Consider the following 16,771-nt stretch of genomic DNA (forward strand, 5'->3'; position numbering starts at 1 on the left):
TTATGTGGAAGATTTGAAAGACTAAATTATGGATTAGCTTATTTATAGTACTATAGACATTTCGCTCAAGGCATTCTTTAAATCGGATCAAGGAATATACGGCCAGCAAAAAGTATGACACAGAGTCTCACTGGATGCCGATCTTCTTTAATGGCTGATGCGGTAGCGATGCTCAAGGAAAAATGTTTCAGGGTTAGCTGCAGTCGTAGATGCGCATTGCCAAATACTTTTTACTTTTTATAAAACACAAATATGTATAAAATAAATAACATAAATGCGAGCGAGGATCCAGTGCATGTGTTTCATCATTGCACAAGGTACTGCTCCATAACTGAGTTCGTTCCGCCACCCGAGGAGCTTATGGCCTACATGACGGACTCGGATCCAGTTCGCTGACTGGTACGGGCCAGTCGTGTCTCTCTAAGATTTTCACCCACCATGGCGTATCCATGGAAAAAAAAGAGATTATTGTATGTGTGTGAGTGTGTGTATGAGCCAACGGCTGACTGTGCAAACTGGTGTATGAACAATGCGGCTTGTTTATTGTTCTCCCCTCCCTGCACAGAAGCAGAGAAGCCCAGTCGGACTTTGTTGTCGTTTTCACTTAAAATTTCCAGGGTTACCTTTATGTTCTAGGTAGGAACGGTTCTTTTTAAACGCATGTAGAACTGGTGGTTGTGGTAATTTCCACTTCGTGAAAAGCTTGAAACCTTCCAAAAGTAAGAGGTATATATGTTGGCCTACGGAAAAAACCAAAACGGTAAGCTGTTTTGGGTACATTTACTCTTTCTTGGTGGAAGAAGATGCATGAAAGAACGCTTCTTTTGGGGAATCGGTGCTACAAAGTCTACCAGGGAGGTAAAAAATAACGCTTCTTTTTCGCAATCATTTCCACAAGGTCCGACTGGGAGACATAAAATACCCACGCAGAGCCACACATTCACACACATGCAGAGAGCCAAAATACTTAGCACCATTATCAACTGTTCGTGGAACACAAACACACAGAGAGAGAAAGATATACACATATGTATGTACATCAAGAAACTATAGTTTCTTCTTGTGTATGTACATTTACATACAGTACAGAAATACTTGCTTAAAGAGTGTGACAGACAGGGGGAGGTTGCGGCGATGAAAATAGATTTCCGAGAGAAACTGTGGTCTTAACTACTTTCTGCACGTTTCTTCAGATTAAATCGATAAATTCCTTTTCGTAAAACGAATTTGGAAACGAATTAACTTGGATTTGGCTAAAAGAATCCCACATAAATATAGCTTATCTGAATCTGACAGTTGAGGTGGGGAGTGGGTGTTTCCGGTGGCAAGACGATTTTGGCCTTGCGCGGCCACTTTACTCAAAAGCAAAAAAAAAAAAAGTAAGACCAGAAAATGCTTTTTATATGTGATTTTTCCAGCTTTTCTAAAATAATTATTTTGAATTTTAATTATGAGTCGGTCGTGGTCGTCGTCGCCTGTTAAATGTCATTAAATGCAAAACATTTTTAGCAACCCCGTTCGCCCCTCCTTCTGCTCCTGCTTACCCACTCAACGTTCCCATCGTGCAGCATTCGTCATCGTCGTCATCTGTGAATCTTTCAGAGTCAGCCAAGCGTCGACAAACACTAACAAGGCGCAAATATTATTCCCACATTTTAATTTAATTTACCTCAAAAACACATACACGAAACATACACACATGGCATATGTAACTGTGTAAAACCTTGGTTGGCGAGGGGGTGTTGAATTTGTCACTTAACTCGCAGAAAGGGTAAACAAACGCCGGCTGCTAATGTCATATATAAAAAAGATTATGCTCCATGAACATAGTCGAATATGTCATTTGATGGCACTCTGTACTACGCTTCTTAGCTCTTAATTTTGTCCAGAAAATATCTTCAATTACTGCCATATATGCTCATACACTACAATTGTCTCTTTCATATATCCATTTTCCATCTTCTGTCCATGTCTTCCGTTTTATATCGGTTTCTCTGACTGATTCTGAGCTACACTCTTACCTTAATTTGGCCATCATAGCCCTTTCTTTTACCACGAAAAATTCCCTAAAGTAAAAGAATTAAGACCCAAGAATAAGTGTAGGTCATTTTAAAATTAAAAACTTCACTTGTGTTTACAGCGCAAAATGAAAATTGCAGTTCCAGAGTCGAGTTGAGTCGAGTCGACCCTCAAACCCCCCAGCGATCGCATGTGTTACGTTCTACCAGTGGCATAGAGGCGGAGCATGTTGCAGAGGCCGGGAAGCTGGTGGCGGTGGCAGGTCTTTGCGCAGTCTTAAAGCATTTTTAATTGCTTTAAAAACAAGTTGAATGCCGTTTTATTTATATTGGTGGCCATAGTGGTAGATGGAAGGGAGAGGGGGAGTGAGCGAGGGTTGGCCGGAAGGCGATGGCATAGACAAATTCCATTAAACTTTTGGCTTCTAAACTGTGTGAAAGTTTAGGTCCCGGGGAGTAGGCGCTTCCATGGTCCGCTGTCTAAGGATAATTCACTGAAGAATGAGAGACGAAGATACTGAAATTCTGAGACTCAGAAGCGCGCTCTCTCTCTCTTCTTGCTGGGGGAATAACTTTTTGGTCAAAGTAAACTCAACTCTGAATGAAATGAAAACGCCACAGAGGCAGAGTCCAATATGGTATAAAAAGTAAGACCAAGGGGGATGGGACTGACTGTGGCTGAGATTCTTGGTGAGCAATCAATTTCTGTTGACGTTGACAACAAGGCAAAAGTCCGGCTAAAGTTAAGCCGAAAAAACGAGAGAGAAAGGCAGACACAGATACGAAGACGAAACGAAAGGAGAGCCCCGCCACACAGCATGAGAGAGAGGAGGCAACAAATAAAAGTCGATGTCGAGGGGAGATGCTTCTTAAGACGCCTGTCGAATTGTTCAGGGTGTCGGCGCGTTACGAACTCCCTCCAGACCACCCACCGACCCTAGCTATATCTCAATCTTAAGTCTGCTACTGCTGCTGCTGCTACTGCGGTAGAAGTGTATTTAAAAGTTTGATTAGTTTTTAATGTTTGTGGAGGGGCAAGTTTATCAAACATCATCATCATCAAGGCATCTTCAAGGCATATTCAAGGCATCGTCATTTCTGTCTTTACCCCACAGTAATTTTTACAAAGTTTTCCATTCAATTCGTTAAAAATAAATACTCTAAGGGACTTTATTACTCTATTGCTTGCTTATTGACTGCCAGTTTCCCAGTACACCTATTAAATGGTGTGCCTCTTGTTATTGAAATTTGCGGGGAATGTTGAAATATAATTATTTCGACATTAAACGGCAAGCGTGGGCTACCTAGATACTTACATATGTAGATACAAATTTCTGATATGTGGGAAATTATTCCATTCAGTTTTAAATTGATTTAAGTTGTTTTCTGTACCAAGTAGTCAGGATAGAATCTCGAATTTCCCTTTCATTTAAGAATCGTGAATTTATGGATTACTCAGACTCGAGCTAGTTAAACAAAATTGCATTAAAAACTCTGCCAAATCTTTAATTGTTTCATTTTCTTAAATCGACATTATACTTCCACTCCATTATTTTTCCCTGAAAGGAAACTGAAATTACTTTAAGCAAATTATTTAGTATCATTTTTGGCTCTCAGCATTCTGTTATTAAACATATTTTAACCATTAATTGCAAGTTAACAAAAAAAAGTCTTCCTGCCGGCAAGTAACATGCAACCCGTAAGACCTATTTTTTGCTCCTTTTTTTGGGGGCCCAACAAATGCAGCCATAAATTATGAATATGAATGTCAAGGTAAGAGCTAAGGTGTTTAAGTATGTGACAGCCAACAGAGACAGGAACAGAGCTGCCAAGCTTGCCAACCCTCGCTCCCCGGGGTCCAATAATGTTAAGAGGGCCGTGTTGCTCTCTCTGTCCGTAAAAGTTATAAAAATTAATGGCAGCTACTTAAAAATGTCAGGGCGAAAAAATTATGATAATGATACGTGACACTTGAAAGCAATAAGAATTTAGTAAGCACACACTTTCTGGATACTCAGACACCGCTCCCCCCACCATTCGCGTTCCTTTTCATCGAATCCACCCATCATCTCAGCAGCAGCAGCCTGTTCGTCCTGTTTCATGCTTCTTCTTACGTTCATTATTTATGAGCTATGGTCTACATAAAAATAAAATTGAGTACATTTTGTAAGAAAATTTGTGGAATAAGTGTAATAACAATAATCATAATCGGCAATGGCAACGGCAACAGCAGAATATGTTTAAAAAGAGAAAAATTGAGCAATGGTTAATCTAAAAATCGTATGCATTGAACACTTCGAGAAAATGGAATAGCAAAAAAATATTCATCCATATTTAAATTAAATATTCGGCAAATATGGAAAATGTTAAATCTTAGCTAGTTTAATAAGTTAATTCGAGGGTTAGAAGTTAGAGTTAGTTAGAGTGAGTTAGAGGGATTTTTTGATAATAAATATGCAAATATTACATTTAGTTGTGAAATATATTTATATTGATCTAAAATATATTCATTTTAGTCTTAAATATTTGTATTTTTATTTAAAATATATTTAAAATGTTATAATAATAAATATATTTAAATCAAACGTTATCATATTCATATCAACAATTTAAGTTAAATCCATTTTCTTTTTACAATTTGTGGGTAAAGACATACAAAAAGTATGTCACCTTTTGGTTGGTCACGAATTGCATTGTTACAAAATTAACCGCTACAAGCTAAATTTGTGTGGGGTGTGAAGGGGAAAAGGGGCAGAAAAAACAGTTCACGAATCCGGGCGCTGCAGCTCCTCAGAGAGCAAGCGGCAACCAGAGTCAGCAGCAAGAACAGAAACAAACAAAAATAAAGCACGAGCAGCAAAGCACACATCCTGTGTGTCAACTGAATAATTCGTTTCATGCACAAAAGGCATGCACTCACATCCGGTTTCCTGTCATTCTTTTTTTTTATGACAGACACAGACACAGAGGCAAAGGCAAAGGTACAGGCACAGCCATTGGCAGAGTTACAGGCGGAGGCACCTATCGGATTCAGGAAGGGGTAAGGCAGCGGCAATCACTGCAGAGTGGCCAGCCAGCGAGGTCCCTGCAAATGTATGTCTATGTTGCGCTGCTGTTGCAATTGTCTTTATGGCGTGTTTGGTATTTGTTGAAACTTTTGTTTTGAATTCCTGTGGTCTTGTCGCACGGCTGCATGAGCCAGCAGTTAAATTTATGTTTGCAACACACATGGGTACAGGGGTAACTCCTAACGAACAATGAAATACAACAACAACAACAGCAACAGAAAAAATGGGGTGAATACAACTCGGGCTTGGTTGGGTGAGGCATGAAGGGCGATTCAGGCTCATAGGTCGCGTGGGAGGTGCGCCTGCAAAAGCAGCGCATAATCCGCTGATTGCTCCCAAGGTTCAGCTTTCAACAATGAAGGACAACACGCCCACACACACATCCTCGTACATACATACATCCTCTGAAAGAGAATGGCCAGACGAGAGCAACAACAACTACGAAAAAAAAGAACAGACAGAAAGAGTGACAAGAAGAGAGTGTTACCATATCTATAGAGCTGTCGGGTCATCGGATGGGCTCCTCCTGCATGTTCGGGAACTACTCTTTCGGGTACATCCACTGTCAAATTTTCGTTTTGGCACCGCTGCTGCCGCCTCCACCCATTGGATCAGATCCTCTTTGTCGTCCGCTGACAATGCCGCTACGACGGAACATCGCACCTGGCTGGGACTCCCGGTTGAGGCTTGAACTTTCCCATTGACAAAGTTTCCATCGGGGTTGTCCCTAGCCATCATTAACTTTGCATATGAATACGAGGACTATGTGGACAACTGGATGTGTCCTTGTTGCTGCCAATGCTGCTCTTGCTTCTTCTCCTGATTCTACAGCGTACGAGCATTCATGCGTCATGATTATTGCATGCAATAAATTTTGCCAAAAAAAAAAGGACAAGAAGAAAAAAAAAAAAAATTAAATTAAGAGAAAGCATCTCGGTGAGCCCCGTCCCGTGTGTCAGCCTGGAGTGTAACAAGGCTCTTTATGTTCTCTTCTAATGCAAAAGGTTGTAGGGGACACGCGAACAGACAGACGGACAGACGGGCAGCCCAGAAGCCGGGGATACCATCTCGATTTTCACATTAATTTCCCTTTGAAGCCTCAGCTCTCCGCTCAATTAGCCGTCGCTGTCGGCTCATTAGCAACACGAGAGGCGCGCAAAGCCCCCGAACCCAGGGACACTCTGAGAGCGTTTGCCAGCTGTTCACACGCAAATCCTGTAAAGAAAAATCACACAAAAGCAACACGCAAAGAAAAAGGTTTTCAATTTTCCATTTCCCACTTTCCCGACGACATTTGCATGGGTAGATTTACCGGCTCCCCCATCGATATTTCCATGGGAAAATGGGATGAATTTTGTTGATGGTCTCTGGTCTGTGTGTGGTCAGTGGTTTTACCAAATGGCATGGGAGTTTTCAAAAGGCCTGAAAAAGAGGCTGGAGGAGTAGAAAAGAACCTTTACGATGGCAGAATAATTTCAAAGGAAATAATATACATAGAAGCAAAGACTTTGGGTTCTAACATACTAGAAGCGTTCCATTTTTAACATTTTCTTGCCGGCTCGATGTGTTTCTCGATCAAACCGATTAAAGCCGAGCTCGAACTGTTCCGCTGATTCGAACATGTCCGCACACATAACTCGTAGTAAGTAATAGAAATCTAATACGGATGTCGCTGGCAGCTCTCTGCCTATAATTGTATCTTCATTTTTACCTTTTTATCTCTGTGTATTCCCAAACCAAAAAGTATACAAAATGTATCTCTTAATTACATACCGCACACACATACATTACTCTCTAATTCGAATGGAAAGCATACCCCAGTATGGGCAAAAGTATGCAAGCATCTTTGTTGTTTTCTAAATAATTTTCCATGGACCCCTTCCGTTTTACTCTTGCTGTGGCTAGTGGGGTTCATTAGGCAGGAACGGAGTAAATCAAGCAGTGTTGCCAGCGTAGCAAAAAAATTAAGTATAGCACACACAAATACACCGTACATATCGAAACACACACATATCGTCGCCACATGAAGAAGGGGTAAAGTAAAACTGCAAACGTTTCATTTGTTGTGCTCTTTGGGGGCAGAGCGCACTGCATTTAAGTAAAATGAATTGCTAACAATTTATTTTTGTTGCTTATCATATAAATTGCACTCGTCTGCAAGTCATTATTTGGCACATTTGCGCTCAATGACTGCACATTGTTTCTGTCTCCAGTCGGCAGCCAGTCGCCAACTGTAGTGTTAAATAGGAGTGACGAACCGGAAGTTTCCAGATACAGCAGCACTCTTTCGTGTTGGGCGGTTTGCGCTTGACTGCATCTTTGACATCCTCCACGGAGAGAGGTAGATTTTGGTCTGACAATGGTTTTTGGAGTGAGAGGCTGGTTTTGTGCGGCAAGTTGAGTGGCTCTGGTACCTGTAAATGCCACTTGAGCTTTCGAAGAAATACATTTTCGACACATTTTTCGATATCAATGCTTAATCCGCAATAACTTGTGAAAATCGCAAGCTTGATATCATGGATAGGCCAAAAAGGATAACACCACTCGACAAAATCTAACTTTTTTCCGATGCGAACCAAACCGACATTTTCTGATAGACTGAGGGCTTTAAATTTGTTTAAAGAACTATTGTTTTTTTTTTTGCAGAATTTTTTTAAGATTTTTTATAGGCTGGTATTTTTTTGTGCCATCTGTTTGTAGTGAACTTAGCGATGCTATTAAGCTAATAAATGCGTCTATAATGTATACCAAACACTTTGTATTTTAAGTGTACCGCTTGAAAAATGTTAATCTTTAAAAAGCAAATATGTTCATTTTTGTGAAGCATTTTTTCAGTGATCTGATAGATATGGTCCTTCCCTACAGAATCACGTTTTTAGTGTTCCTTTATCTTCAAAATTGTGGATACAGCAGATTTTCGACCATTGCGAAGGCAGAAGGGACGTGGCGAAATTTTGAAATACACTTTTAACAGTGCACTATGGGTAAAAAGCCCGTTTTTTTGGCATTAATCCCAAAAATAGAGCTAGAGCTCTACAAATGCATGTTATTGAGCATGAATGTTATTTAGATTAAAGTAGAATTTCGGAGAAAAAAAATATAGTCATTTGGACCCCGCCTACCTACCGCCCCCATACGATCTGGATCCCATTTACGTCGTATTTATTATATATTGAATTGATTGGTTAAAAGTAATTGGATTGGAATCGCTCCAACGTACAATTGCATTTCGCTTAGTACTTCTTTAACTAAGCAATAAATTGGATAATTTTCTTTTGAATACTAATAGTTTCATCTCTAGTTAGCCAGATTTTGTCAATACTCTTTAAACTATAACATTTTATTGCGTCTGTTTCACGATTGGTATTGGTCCAGATCTCCAACAGAGCTGCATAAGTGAACTCATAAGCATCTGTAAAATTTAAAATTGTCCAAAAAGGGGGAAAAAGCATTAACACCACATGATTCTTTAATAATTGGTTAATAACATGTAACTTGAACCTCTGTGCAGTGGTGTGCTGTGCAAAAGTAATATTCCTCAGAACACACGTGCAATTGTTAGTACCTAGATAAAAAACTACTCACAACTATCCAAAAACATTTATTAGCAATTATTTGAAATACCTCGACCTATTACTTCCATATTTTTACTTTTATTTAAACTTTGAAATAGAGCTACCATTAATGCTGCAAGTTGCCCAATATTTCCCGCACTTTTCACAAGTAAAAGCGTCGCAAAATCTGCCGACTTTGAAAGCGCGTAAAAAACACATGGTACTAGGTAAAAATCTTCTAAAACCAGATTTGTTCTATCTGGATATTTAGGAATCAGAAAATTGCCCCCTGCCTTATACACGTTTCTGTTTATTTTTGGGGCAACAAATTACGGAACAGCAATTAGGGCAGCAAACAAATCTGAAATACCTGACAAACGCCATGGGCCAACCTTTCTCTTTCTCTCTCTTTAGCATTTGCATTGAATTACAACACAAAAAAAAAGTGTACACCAGTAGGGCCACAAACTGGGTATAGAAATATTTTATCTCTAGCAGAAGCAATTGTATTTGGTCCGATTATATCTTCTGATAGCACAAACAAAACACAAAAATTGGAAATCATATATGTATGCATAGTACATATAAATACATACAAAAAGTATGAGCGCTTCGTACACATCATAACTTTCATAACCGGAACTCAGTCAGTATATCTGTAGCTAATTGTTGATTTTATACCCGGTACTCGAAGAGTAAATACGGTATATTGGTTTTGTGCGAATAACATTTGTATGTAACGAACAGAAGGAAACGTTTCCGACCCCATTAAGTATATATATTCTTGATAATCATCAACAGCAGAGTCGATAGAGCCATGTCTGTCTGTCCGTACGTCTTGTTGAGCGCCTGGATCTCAGAGACTATAAGAGCTAGAGCCACCAAATTTTGCATCCAGACTTCTGTATGTATTAAAAATGAGCCCCGCCCTCTTCCGACCATACAAAGAGCAAAAAACTCCCGCAGCCACAATTTTGAAGATAAAAGAAAAATAACGAGAAGGGACGTGTAAGACGCTTCTTACGCGTCACATCTTGTATACCCGGTACTCAGTACAAAATCTGTGCCTTAGCGGTGTTTTGTCAAATTTTACATTTTTTCTTCATCGTTCATCTACATCTTCATCACTTCTGACGTCTACACGCTCTTATTCTGGCTATGATAATGAAATCTAATCTCATTTCGGTGATCTGATAGATATGATTATTCCCTAGAGAATGGCGTTTTTAGATTTATTTTATCTTTAAAATTGTAGGTTTGGGAGGTTTTCGCCCCTTTGCGGTGGCGGAAGGGGGCGGGTCTAATTTTTTAAATACACTGGTTTCGGGGTTGCATACAGCAGTCCATACAGTGCTGATCAAGAATATATGTACTTTATGAGATCGGAAACGCTTCCTTCTGTGCGTTACATACAACCGTTATTCACACAAATACAATATATTCTATTTACTCTTCGAGTACCGGGTAGATTTTATTGCCTGGGAATTTAACTTTTAGCTGCTGCCTCTAGACCCAAACAGACATGAAAGCGAAACTAGAGAACTAATGACAGTTTTCCTAACCGTATGGAGCGCCTGTTGTGGCTGTTTTTGCTGAAGTAGATCCAAGCCGGAGGCAAAATATGGACCATAGCCATAACCAAAGCCACCGCCAAAGTAGTCCTGGGCCTGGGACTGCTGCTGTTGCTGCTGATACAGCTGGCCATAGGGTCCAGGAGTTCCATAGGTATTACAACCGAGTAGACCGACGTCACCGACATACTGCGCCGAAGTCAATGACGAAGAAATAAATGTCAATGGCAAAAATCCAAAACAATTTTTGTCCGATTATAACTTACAACATATTTCATCCCTTGCTATTCGGATGATGTTTCCTTTGTGACATACTAATGAGAAGCATGCAAATTAATTTCTTCATTCTGGGTATAATAATGATCCAATCTGATCCCAATTCGGTGATCTGATAGAAAGGGTCATTTCCTACATAATGGCGTTTTCTTTAGTTTTCTTTTATCTTCAAAATTGTAGGTTTTGGAGGTTAAAGAGATATGGTCCTTCTCTACGGAATGGCGTTTTTTAGTTAGTTTTATTTTATCTTCAAAATTGTGGCTGCGGGAGATTTTTGCTGTTTGTATGGTCGGAAGAGGGGCGGGGCTCATTTTTAATACATACAGAAGTCTGGATGCAAAATTTGGTGGCTTTAGCTTTTATAGTCTCTGAGATCCAGGCGCTCAACAAGACGGACTGACAAACGGACAGACAGACATGGCACTATCGACTTGGCTAATGCTTGGTTTCTTTCTCTGCGTTACGTACATCCACTTTTCCCCACAAATACAATGTACCCTATTTACTCTTCGAGTACCGCGTATAATGATGGAGTCTATTGACATTTGCCAACTTAAAGATGAACGTTTTGTAACACCAGCTCTTGGGACAACAACTTTCATCCATTTCAGGGTAGAGATTCTATTCTAAACGAAATTTCTATTGAATGTTCATATTACATTTTTTATTTTGAAATTTTGTATTAAAGAGTGAATATAAATGATACATAATTGAACATAAATCTGTTAAAACAAATACACGTTCTAATGATGATGATGATGTCCGCCTCCATGATGACCTCCCTTGCCATATCCGTGACCATGAGAGTTATGTCCTCCGCCTTTTCCACGCCCACCATGACCGCCACCACCATATCCTGGTCGATAACCGCCACCATATTGGGGCAAGGCCATAGAAGCGGCCAGCAGAGCGAATATAATAATTAATAATTAATAATTAATAATTAATAATTAATAACTATGTAAACAATTAATATGTGTAAATGAACATTTATTGTTGAAGAATTGCGTGGTCGGATCTACTCACCAGACACTTCATGTCGTTGGGTGAATATCCTAATGATATCCTGCAGCAGCTACTTTAGTCTTTATAGCCGACAACGGTATTCTCGACTCGTTACCTGGTTTAACTTTCTCCTACCTGTGGATATACCCCTGAATGACCCCTGACCCCTGACCATCTGTTACGGCTTTTCTGTGAAAAGAATGTACTGTTTTCTGGAATAATAAAATGAAATCTCACCATAAAATTGTATATAGATGCACAAAGGTAAACCGAAGCTGGTTATTAGGCTGAGCCAAAGTTGGGCAAAGTTCAAATTTTCAAGCGGACTTCTTTTTATTCTGTTCTCTATTAGTTATTAAAACTAAAACATTTTTCTCAACTTTTTAGTTCAATTTTTAAGGGCTGGCACAACAACAACAGGAATATTTTTCAAAAATGTATTCGTTAGTTTTTTGTACAACAAAACTAGACCAAGATGTTGAGGCTGTGGAAAAGAGAAGATACTGACCGCTTAAGTGAGAATCTTGAACTCGTGTTTCAGTTTTGCTTGTCAGTGTATACTTAGAAAATTGTTTATTTTCATAATAAGGTATTTTAACTTTATTTTTAAAAAATATCTCACAAAAATCAACGCAAAAGTGTGAATTTCAAATCCTAATATTTCCCAGACGGTACGCTGAATTCACAGTGTCTGGGTCCCCGTTTAAGCTGCACAAGCTTCATACCATACCCGGTACTCAAAGAGTATATACGGTATATTGTATTTGTGTGGAATAACGGATGTATGTAACGCACAGAAGGAAACGTTTTTGACCCCGTAAAGTACATTTATTCTTGATAGGCATCAATAGCCGAGTCTATATCTGTCTATGTCTGTCCGTCCGTCTTGTTGCGCGTCTGGATCTCAGAGACTATTAAAGCTAGAGGCACCAAAGTTTGCATGGTTGTATGGTTGTATGCTCACACTATTACAAGTGTATTTTTAAAAAATGAGCCCCGCCCCCTTCCGAACACACAAACAGCTAAAGTTAAAAGGAAGCGTTTCCGATCTCACAAAGTATATATATTCTTGATCAGCATCAATAGCCGAGTCGACTTAGCCATGTCTGTCTGTCCGTTTGTCCGTCCGTCTTGTTGAGCGCATGGTTCTCAGAGACTTTTAAAGCTAGAGCCACCGCCATTCCGTAGGAATGAACTATATTTTTCAGATCGCTTAATTGGAATCCGATTGGATCATTATTTTAGCCAGAATGAAGAAATTAATTTTCAGTGGTTGCGTCCACCCCGTCCCTTCCCTACGGAATGGCGTTGTTTTTAGTTAGTTTTCTTTTATCTTCAAAATTGTGGCTGCGGGAGATTTTTGCTGTTTGTATGGTCGGAAGAGGGGCGGGGCTCATTTTTAATACATACAGAAGTCTGGATGCAAAATTTGGTGGCTTTAGCTTTTATAGTCTCTGAGATCCAGGCGCTCAACAAGACGGACTGACAAACGGACAGACAGACATGGCACTATCGACTTGGCTAATGCTTGGTTTCTTTCTCTGCGTTACGTACATCCACTTTTCCCCACAAATACAATGTACCCTATTTACTCTTCGAGTACCGCGTATAATGATGGAGTCTATTGACATTTGCCAACTTAAAGATGAACGTTTTGTAACACCAGCTCTTGGGACAACAACTTTCATCCATTTCAGGGTAGAGATTCTATTCTAAACGAAATTTCTATTGAATGTTCATATTACATTTTTTATTTTTGAAATTTTGTATTAAAGAGTGAATATAAATGATACATATTTGAAAATAAATCTGTTAAAACAAATACACGTTCTAATGATGATGATGATGTCCGCCTCCATGATGACCTCCCTTGCCATATCCGTGACCATGAGAGTTATGTCCGCCGCCTTTTCCTCGCCCACCATGACCGCCACCACCATATCCTGGTCGATAACCGCCACCATATTGGGGCAAGGCCATAGAAGCGGCCAGCAGAGCGAATATAATTAATAACTATGTAAACAATTAATATGTGTAAATGAACATTTATTGTTGAAGAATTGCGTGGTCGGATCTACTCACCAGACACTTCATGTCGTTGGGTGAATATCCTAATGATATCCTGCAGCAGCTACTTTAGTCTTTATAGCCGACAACGGTATTCTCGACTCGTTACCTGGTTTAACTTTCTCCTACCTGTGGATATACCCCTGAATGACCCCTGACCCCTGACCATCTGTTACGGCTTTTCTGTGAAAAGAATGTACTGTTTTCTGGAATAATAAAATGAAATCTTACAATAAAATTGTATATAGATGCACAAAGGTAAACCGAAGCTGTTTATTAGGCTGAGTCAAAGTTGGGCAAAGTTCAATTTTTCAAGCGGACTTCTTTTTATTCTGTTCTCTATTAGTTATTCAAACTAAAACATTTTTCTCAACTTTTTAGTTCAATTTTTAAGGGCTGCCACAACAACAACAGGAATATTTTTCAAAAATGTATTCGTTAGTTTTTTGTACAACAAAACTAGACCAAGATGTTGAGGCTGCGGAAAAGAGAAGATACTGACCGCTTAAGTGAGAATCTTGAACTCGTGTTTCAGTTTTGCTTGTCAGTGTATACTTAGAAAATTGTTTATTTTCATAATAAGGTATTTTAACTTTATTTTTAAAAAATATCTCACAAAAATCAACGCAAAAGTGTGAATTTCAAAGCCTAATATTTCCCAGACGGTACGCTGAATTCACAAAGTGTCTGGGTCCCCGTTTTAGCTGCATAAGCTGCATACCATACCCGGTACTCAAAGAGTATATACAGTATATTGTATTTGTGGGGAATAACGGATGTATGTAACGCACAGAAGGAAACGTTTTTGACCCCATAAAGTACATATATTCTTGATCAGCATCAATAGCCGAGTCTATGTCTGTCCGCCCGTCTTGTTGCGCGTCTGGATCTCAGAGACTATTAAAGCTGGAGGCACCAAAGTTTGCATCCAGATGGTTGTATGCTCACACTATTACAAGTGTATTTTTTAAAAATGAGCCCCGCCCCCTTCCGAACACACAAAGAGCTAAAGTTAAAAACGCCATTCCCCCTGTCCATAGCTTTTGTTGTTTTTTTTTCACATTCTCTCATTCACACTCTGCTTCTGCAGTTTGCGGCCTCTGCCTCTGCCGAGCCTGTGCGGTGAATCTGCCATAACAGATAAAGAAAAAATTTAAAAATTGAAAAAAATCCGTCGAGGTATAGATGTCCTACTAAGTAGCGGGTATACAAGTTGTGACGCGTTTCACACGTCTCTTCTCGTTCTGATAGATATCGGGCATTTAATTTGTTTTATGAACTATGGTTTTTTTGTATGGCAGAACTTTTTTTAAAGAATTTGTATAGTCTAGTATTTTTTTAAGGTCTTTTCATATAACTTAAGTGTCTTAGATCTACTTGTAAATAACTTTGTTTTTTTGCAAATCTTATTTATGCAGCTAAAACGGGGACCCACACACTTTGTGAATTCAGCGTACCGTCTGGGAAATATTAGGCTTTGAAATGCACACTTTTGCGTTGATTTTAGTGAGATATTTTTTACTTTAAAAACTCGGGAAAAGTCGAAAATTTATATATTTTGTTTTTTACTTTTTTATTGACAAGTGCATTAATTGGTCGTCCTTTAATGTATTGCTCATCAAAATCTATGGAGAGACAGTTGAACTAAATATTATCGATCAATCCTAAACACCATACAAAACCCTTAATTTCAGTGTTTTTCGAGTACTGAGGCCAGAAATACTCCAGCAGTTGGTCGAGCAACCCTCCTAAACGTATTTTTTTCGATTTCTTCATTTTGGTTTAGGGTTGGTTACCAAATTTTAGCTCACGCGTAATTTTCATGAGCAATACCTTAAGCGACGCCCAATTTAGAATGAATAATAATAATGAATAATGAATAATAATGAGGAATTCATTTTTTTTTTAATTTTCACAAAAATCAAGATTTTTGCATTTCAAAGCTTAATATTTCCCAGACGGTAAACTAAAACCACAAATTGTTTGAGTCCACTTTTTAGCTGCATCAATAAGGTTTCAGATAAACAAAGATCCTTACAGCCACATCTAAGATACTTAAGCTATGTGAAAAAACGAAATCCTACCTCCGAAACCAGTTAAAAAAAAAATACAAGATTTCAAAAATTCTTCAAAAACAAGTTCGAGAGCGAGAAAGTCCGTGTGAGGCGCTTTTTACGCGTCACATCTTTTATACCCGGTACTCAGTACAGCATCTGTGCCTTAGCAGTGTTTTATCAAATTTTACATTTTTTCTTTATCGTTCATCTACATCTTCATCACTTCTCACGTCTACACGCTCTCATTCTGGCTATGATAATGAAATCTAATCTCATTTCGGTGATCTGATACATTTGGTCATTCCCTAGAGAATGGCGTTTTTAGATTTCTTTTATCTTCAAAATTGTAGGTTTGGGAGGTTTTCGCCCTTTTGCGGTGGTCTAATTTTTGAAATACACTGGATTCAGTGTGAGCATACAGCAGTCCGGAGCCAACATTTGGTGGCTCTAGCTCTTATAGTCTCTGAGTACTAGCCGACAAACAAGACGGACAGACAGACACGGCTCTATCGACTCGGCTATTGATGCTGATCAAAATTATATATACTTTATGGGGTCGGAAACGCTTCCTTCTGTGCATTACATACAACCATTATTCACACAAATACAATATACATCATTTACTCTTCGAGTACCCGGTATAAAAAATTGTCATCAGACCATTTCTAAACCCCATTTCTAAAAAAAAGGGGAAATCTTTGATCGAAAATTTGAGGGAAAATCGTGTCGGGGAGTGTTGTAGGAGGCTCATAATGTGACTGGTAATGTTTGTCTTCATGGCTTAGTGTCTTTATGTTGGTTGCGAAAATCATTCAAATCAGCCGCGCATATTGTTTAGGATAGTAACGTCTAGCGTCCTCCAACTTCCAATTCAGTCCTCCGAGGCGTCTAGGATGTTCTTGTGTATATCCTCCGACTCCGAAAATTGAGCCTTTGGTACAGTTCCCAGTATAATATTGAGGAGCCGCAAGGGCAGTGGTCCCTAATCAGCATACGAAGCTAAAGATTTGTTCTCTCTACTCACAAATAATTTCATTTCAATGCAAGACTATCAATGATAGTCTTCTAGTTATATTTAAAATTTAGTCTGAACAGACGTTCTTATGAGTAATATATTAAGCTTATGTCCTTGGTTTTTGGTTACATTATAAATCT

At 39.0% G+C, this 16,771-nt stretch overlaps 2 protein-coding genes across 4 annotated transcripts; both read right to left on the minus strand.

Annotated features, from left to right (window-relative positions):
- Positions 1-11,136: 11,136 nt before the first annotated feature.
- LOC117591553 (holotricin-3-like) lies at positions 11,137-11,698 on the minus strand. Of its 3 annotated transcripts, none has more exons than XR_004574417.1 (2): positions 11,514-11,698; positions 11,137-11,444 (listed from the first exon to the last, which is right to left on the minus strand). XR_004574417.1 is itself a non-coding variant. In XM_034284848.1 (2 exons), the coding sequence occupies exons 1-2, from the start codon at positions 11,523-11,525 to the stop codon at positions 11,170-11,172; spliced, it is 186 nt and encodes a 61-aa protein (XP_034140739.1). In that variant the 5' UTR covers positions 11,526-11,690; the 3' UTR covers positions 11,137-11,169. The 3 variants fall into 3 exon arrangements, 2 of the variants coding, with proteins under 2 accessions (XP_034140739.1, XP_034140740.1); XM_034284848.1 differs by having other exon boundaries at positions 11,137-11,343; positions 11,514-11,690; XM_034284849.1 differs by having other exon boundaries at positions 11,137-11,389; positions 11,514-11,689.
- Positions 11,699-13,227: 1,529 nt separating this feature from the next.
- Positions 13,228-13,687, minus strand: LOC117591554 (holotricin-3-like). Its single transcript, XM_034284850.1, has 2 exons — positions 13,575-13,687; positions 13,228-13,505 (listed from the first exon to the last, which is right to left on the minus strand). The coding sequence occupies exons 1-2, from the start codon at positions 13,584-13,586 to the stop codon at positions 13,323-13,325; spliced, it is 195 nt and encodes a 64-aa protein (XP_034140741.1). The 5' UTR covers positions 13,587-13,687; the 3' UTR covers positions 13,228-13,322.
- Positions 13,688-16,771: the final 3,084 nt, after the last annotated feature.

The sequence above is a fragment of the Drosophila guanche genome, unplaced genomic scaffold, assembly GCF_900245975.1.
Source record: "Drosophila guanche unplaced genomic scaffold, DGUA_6, whole genome shotgun sequence".
NCBI lineage: Eukaryota > Metazoa > Arthropoda > Insecta > Diptera > Drosophilidae > Drosophila > Drosophila guanche.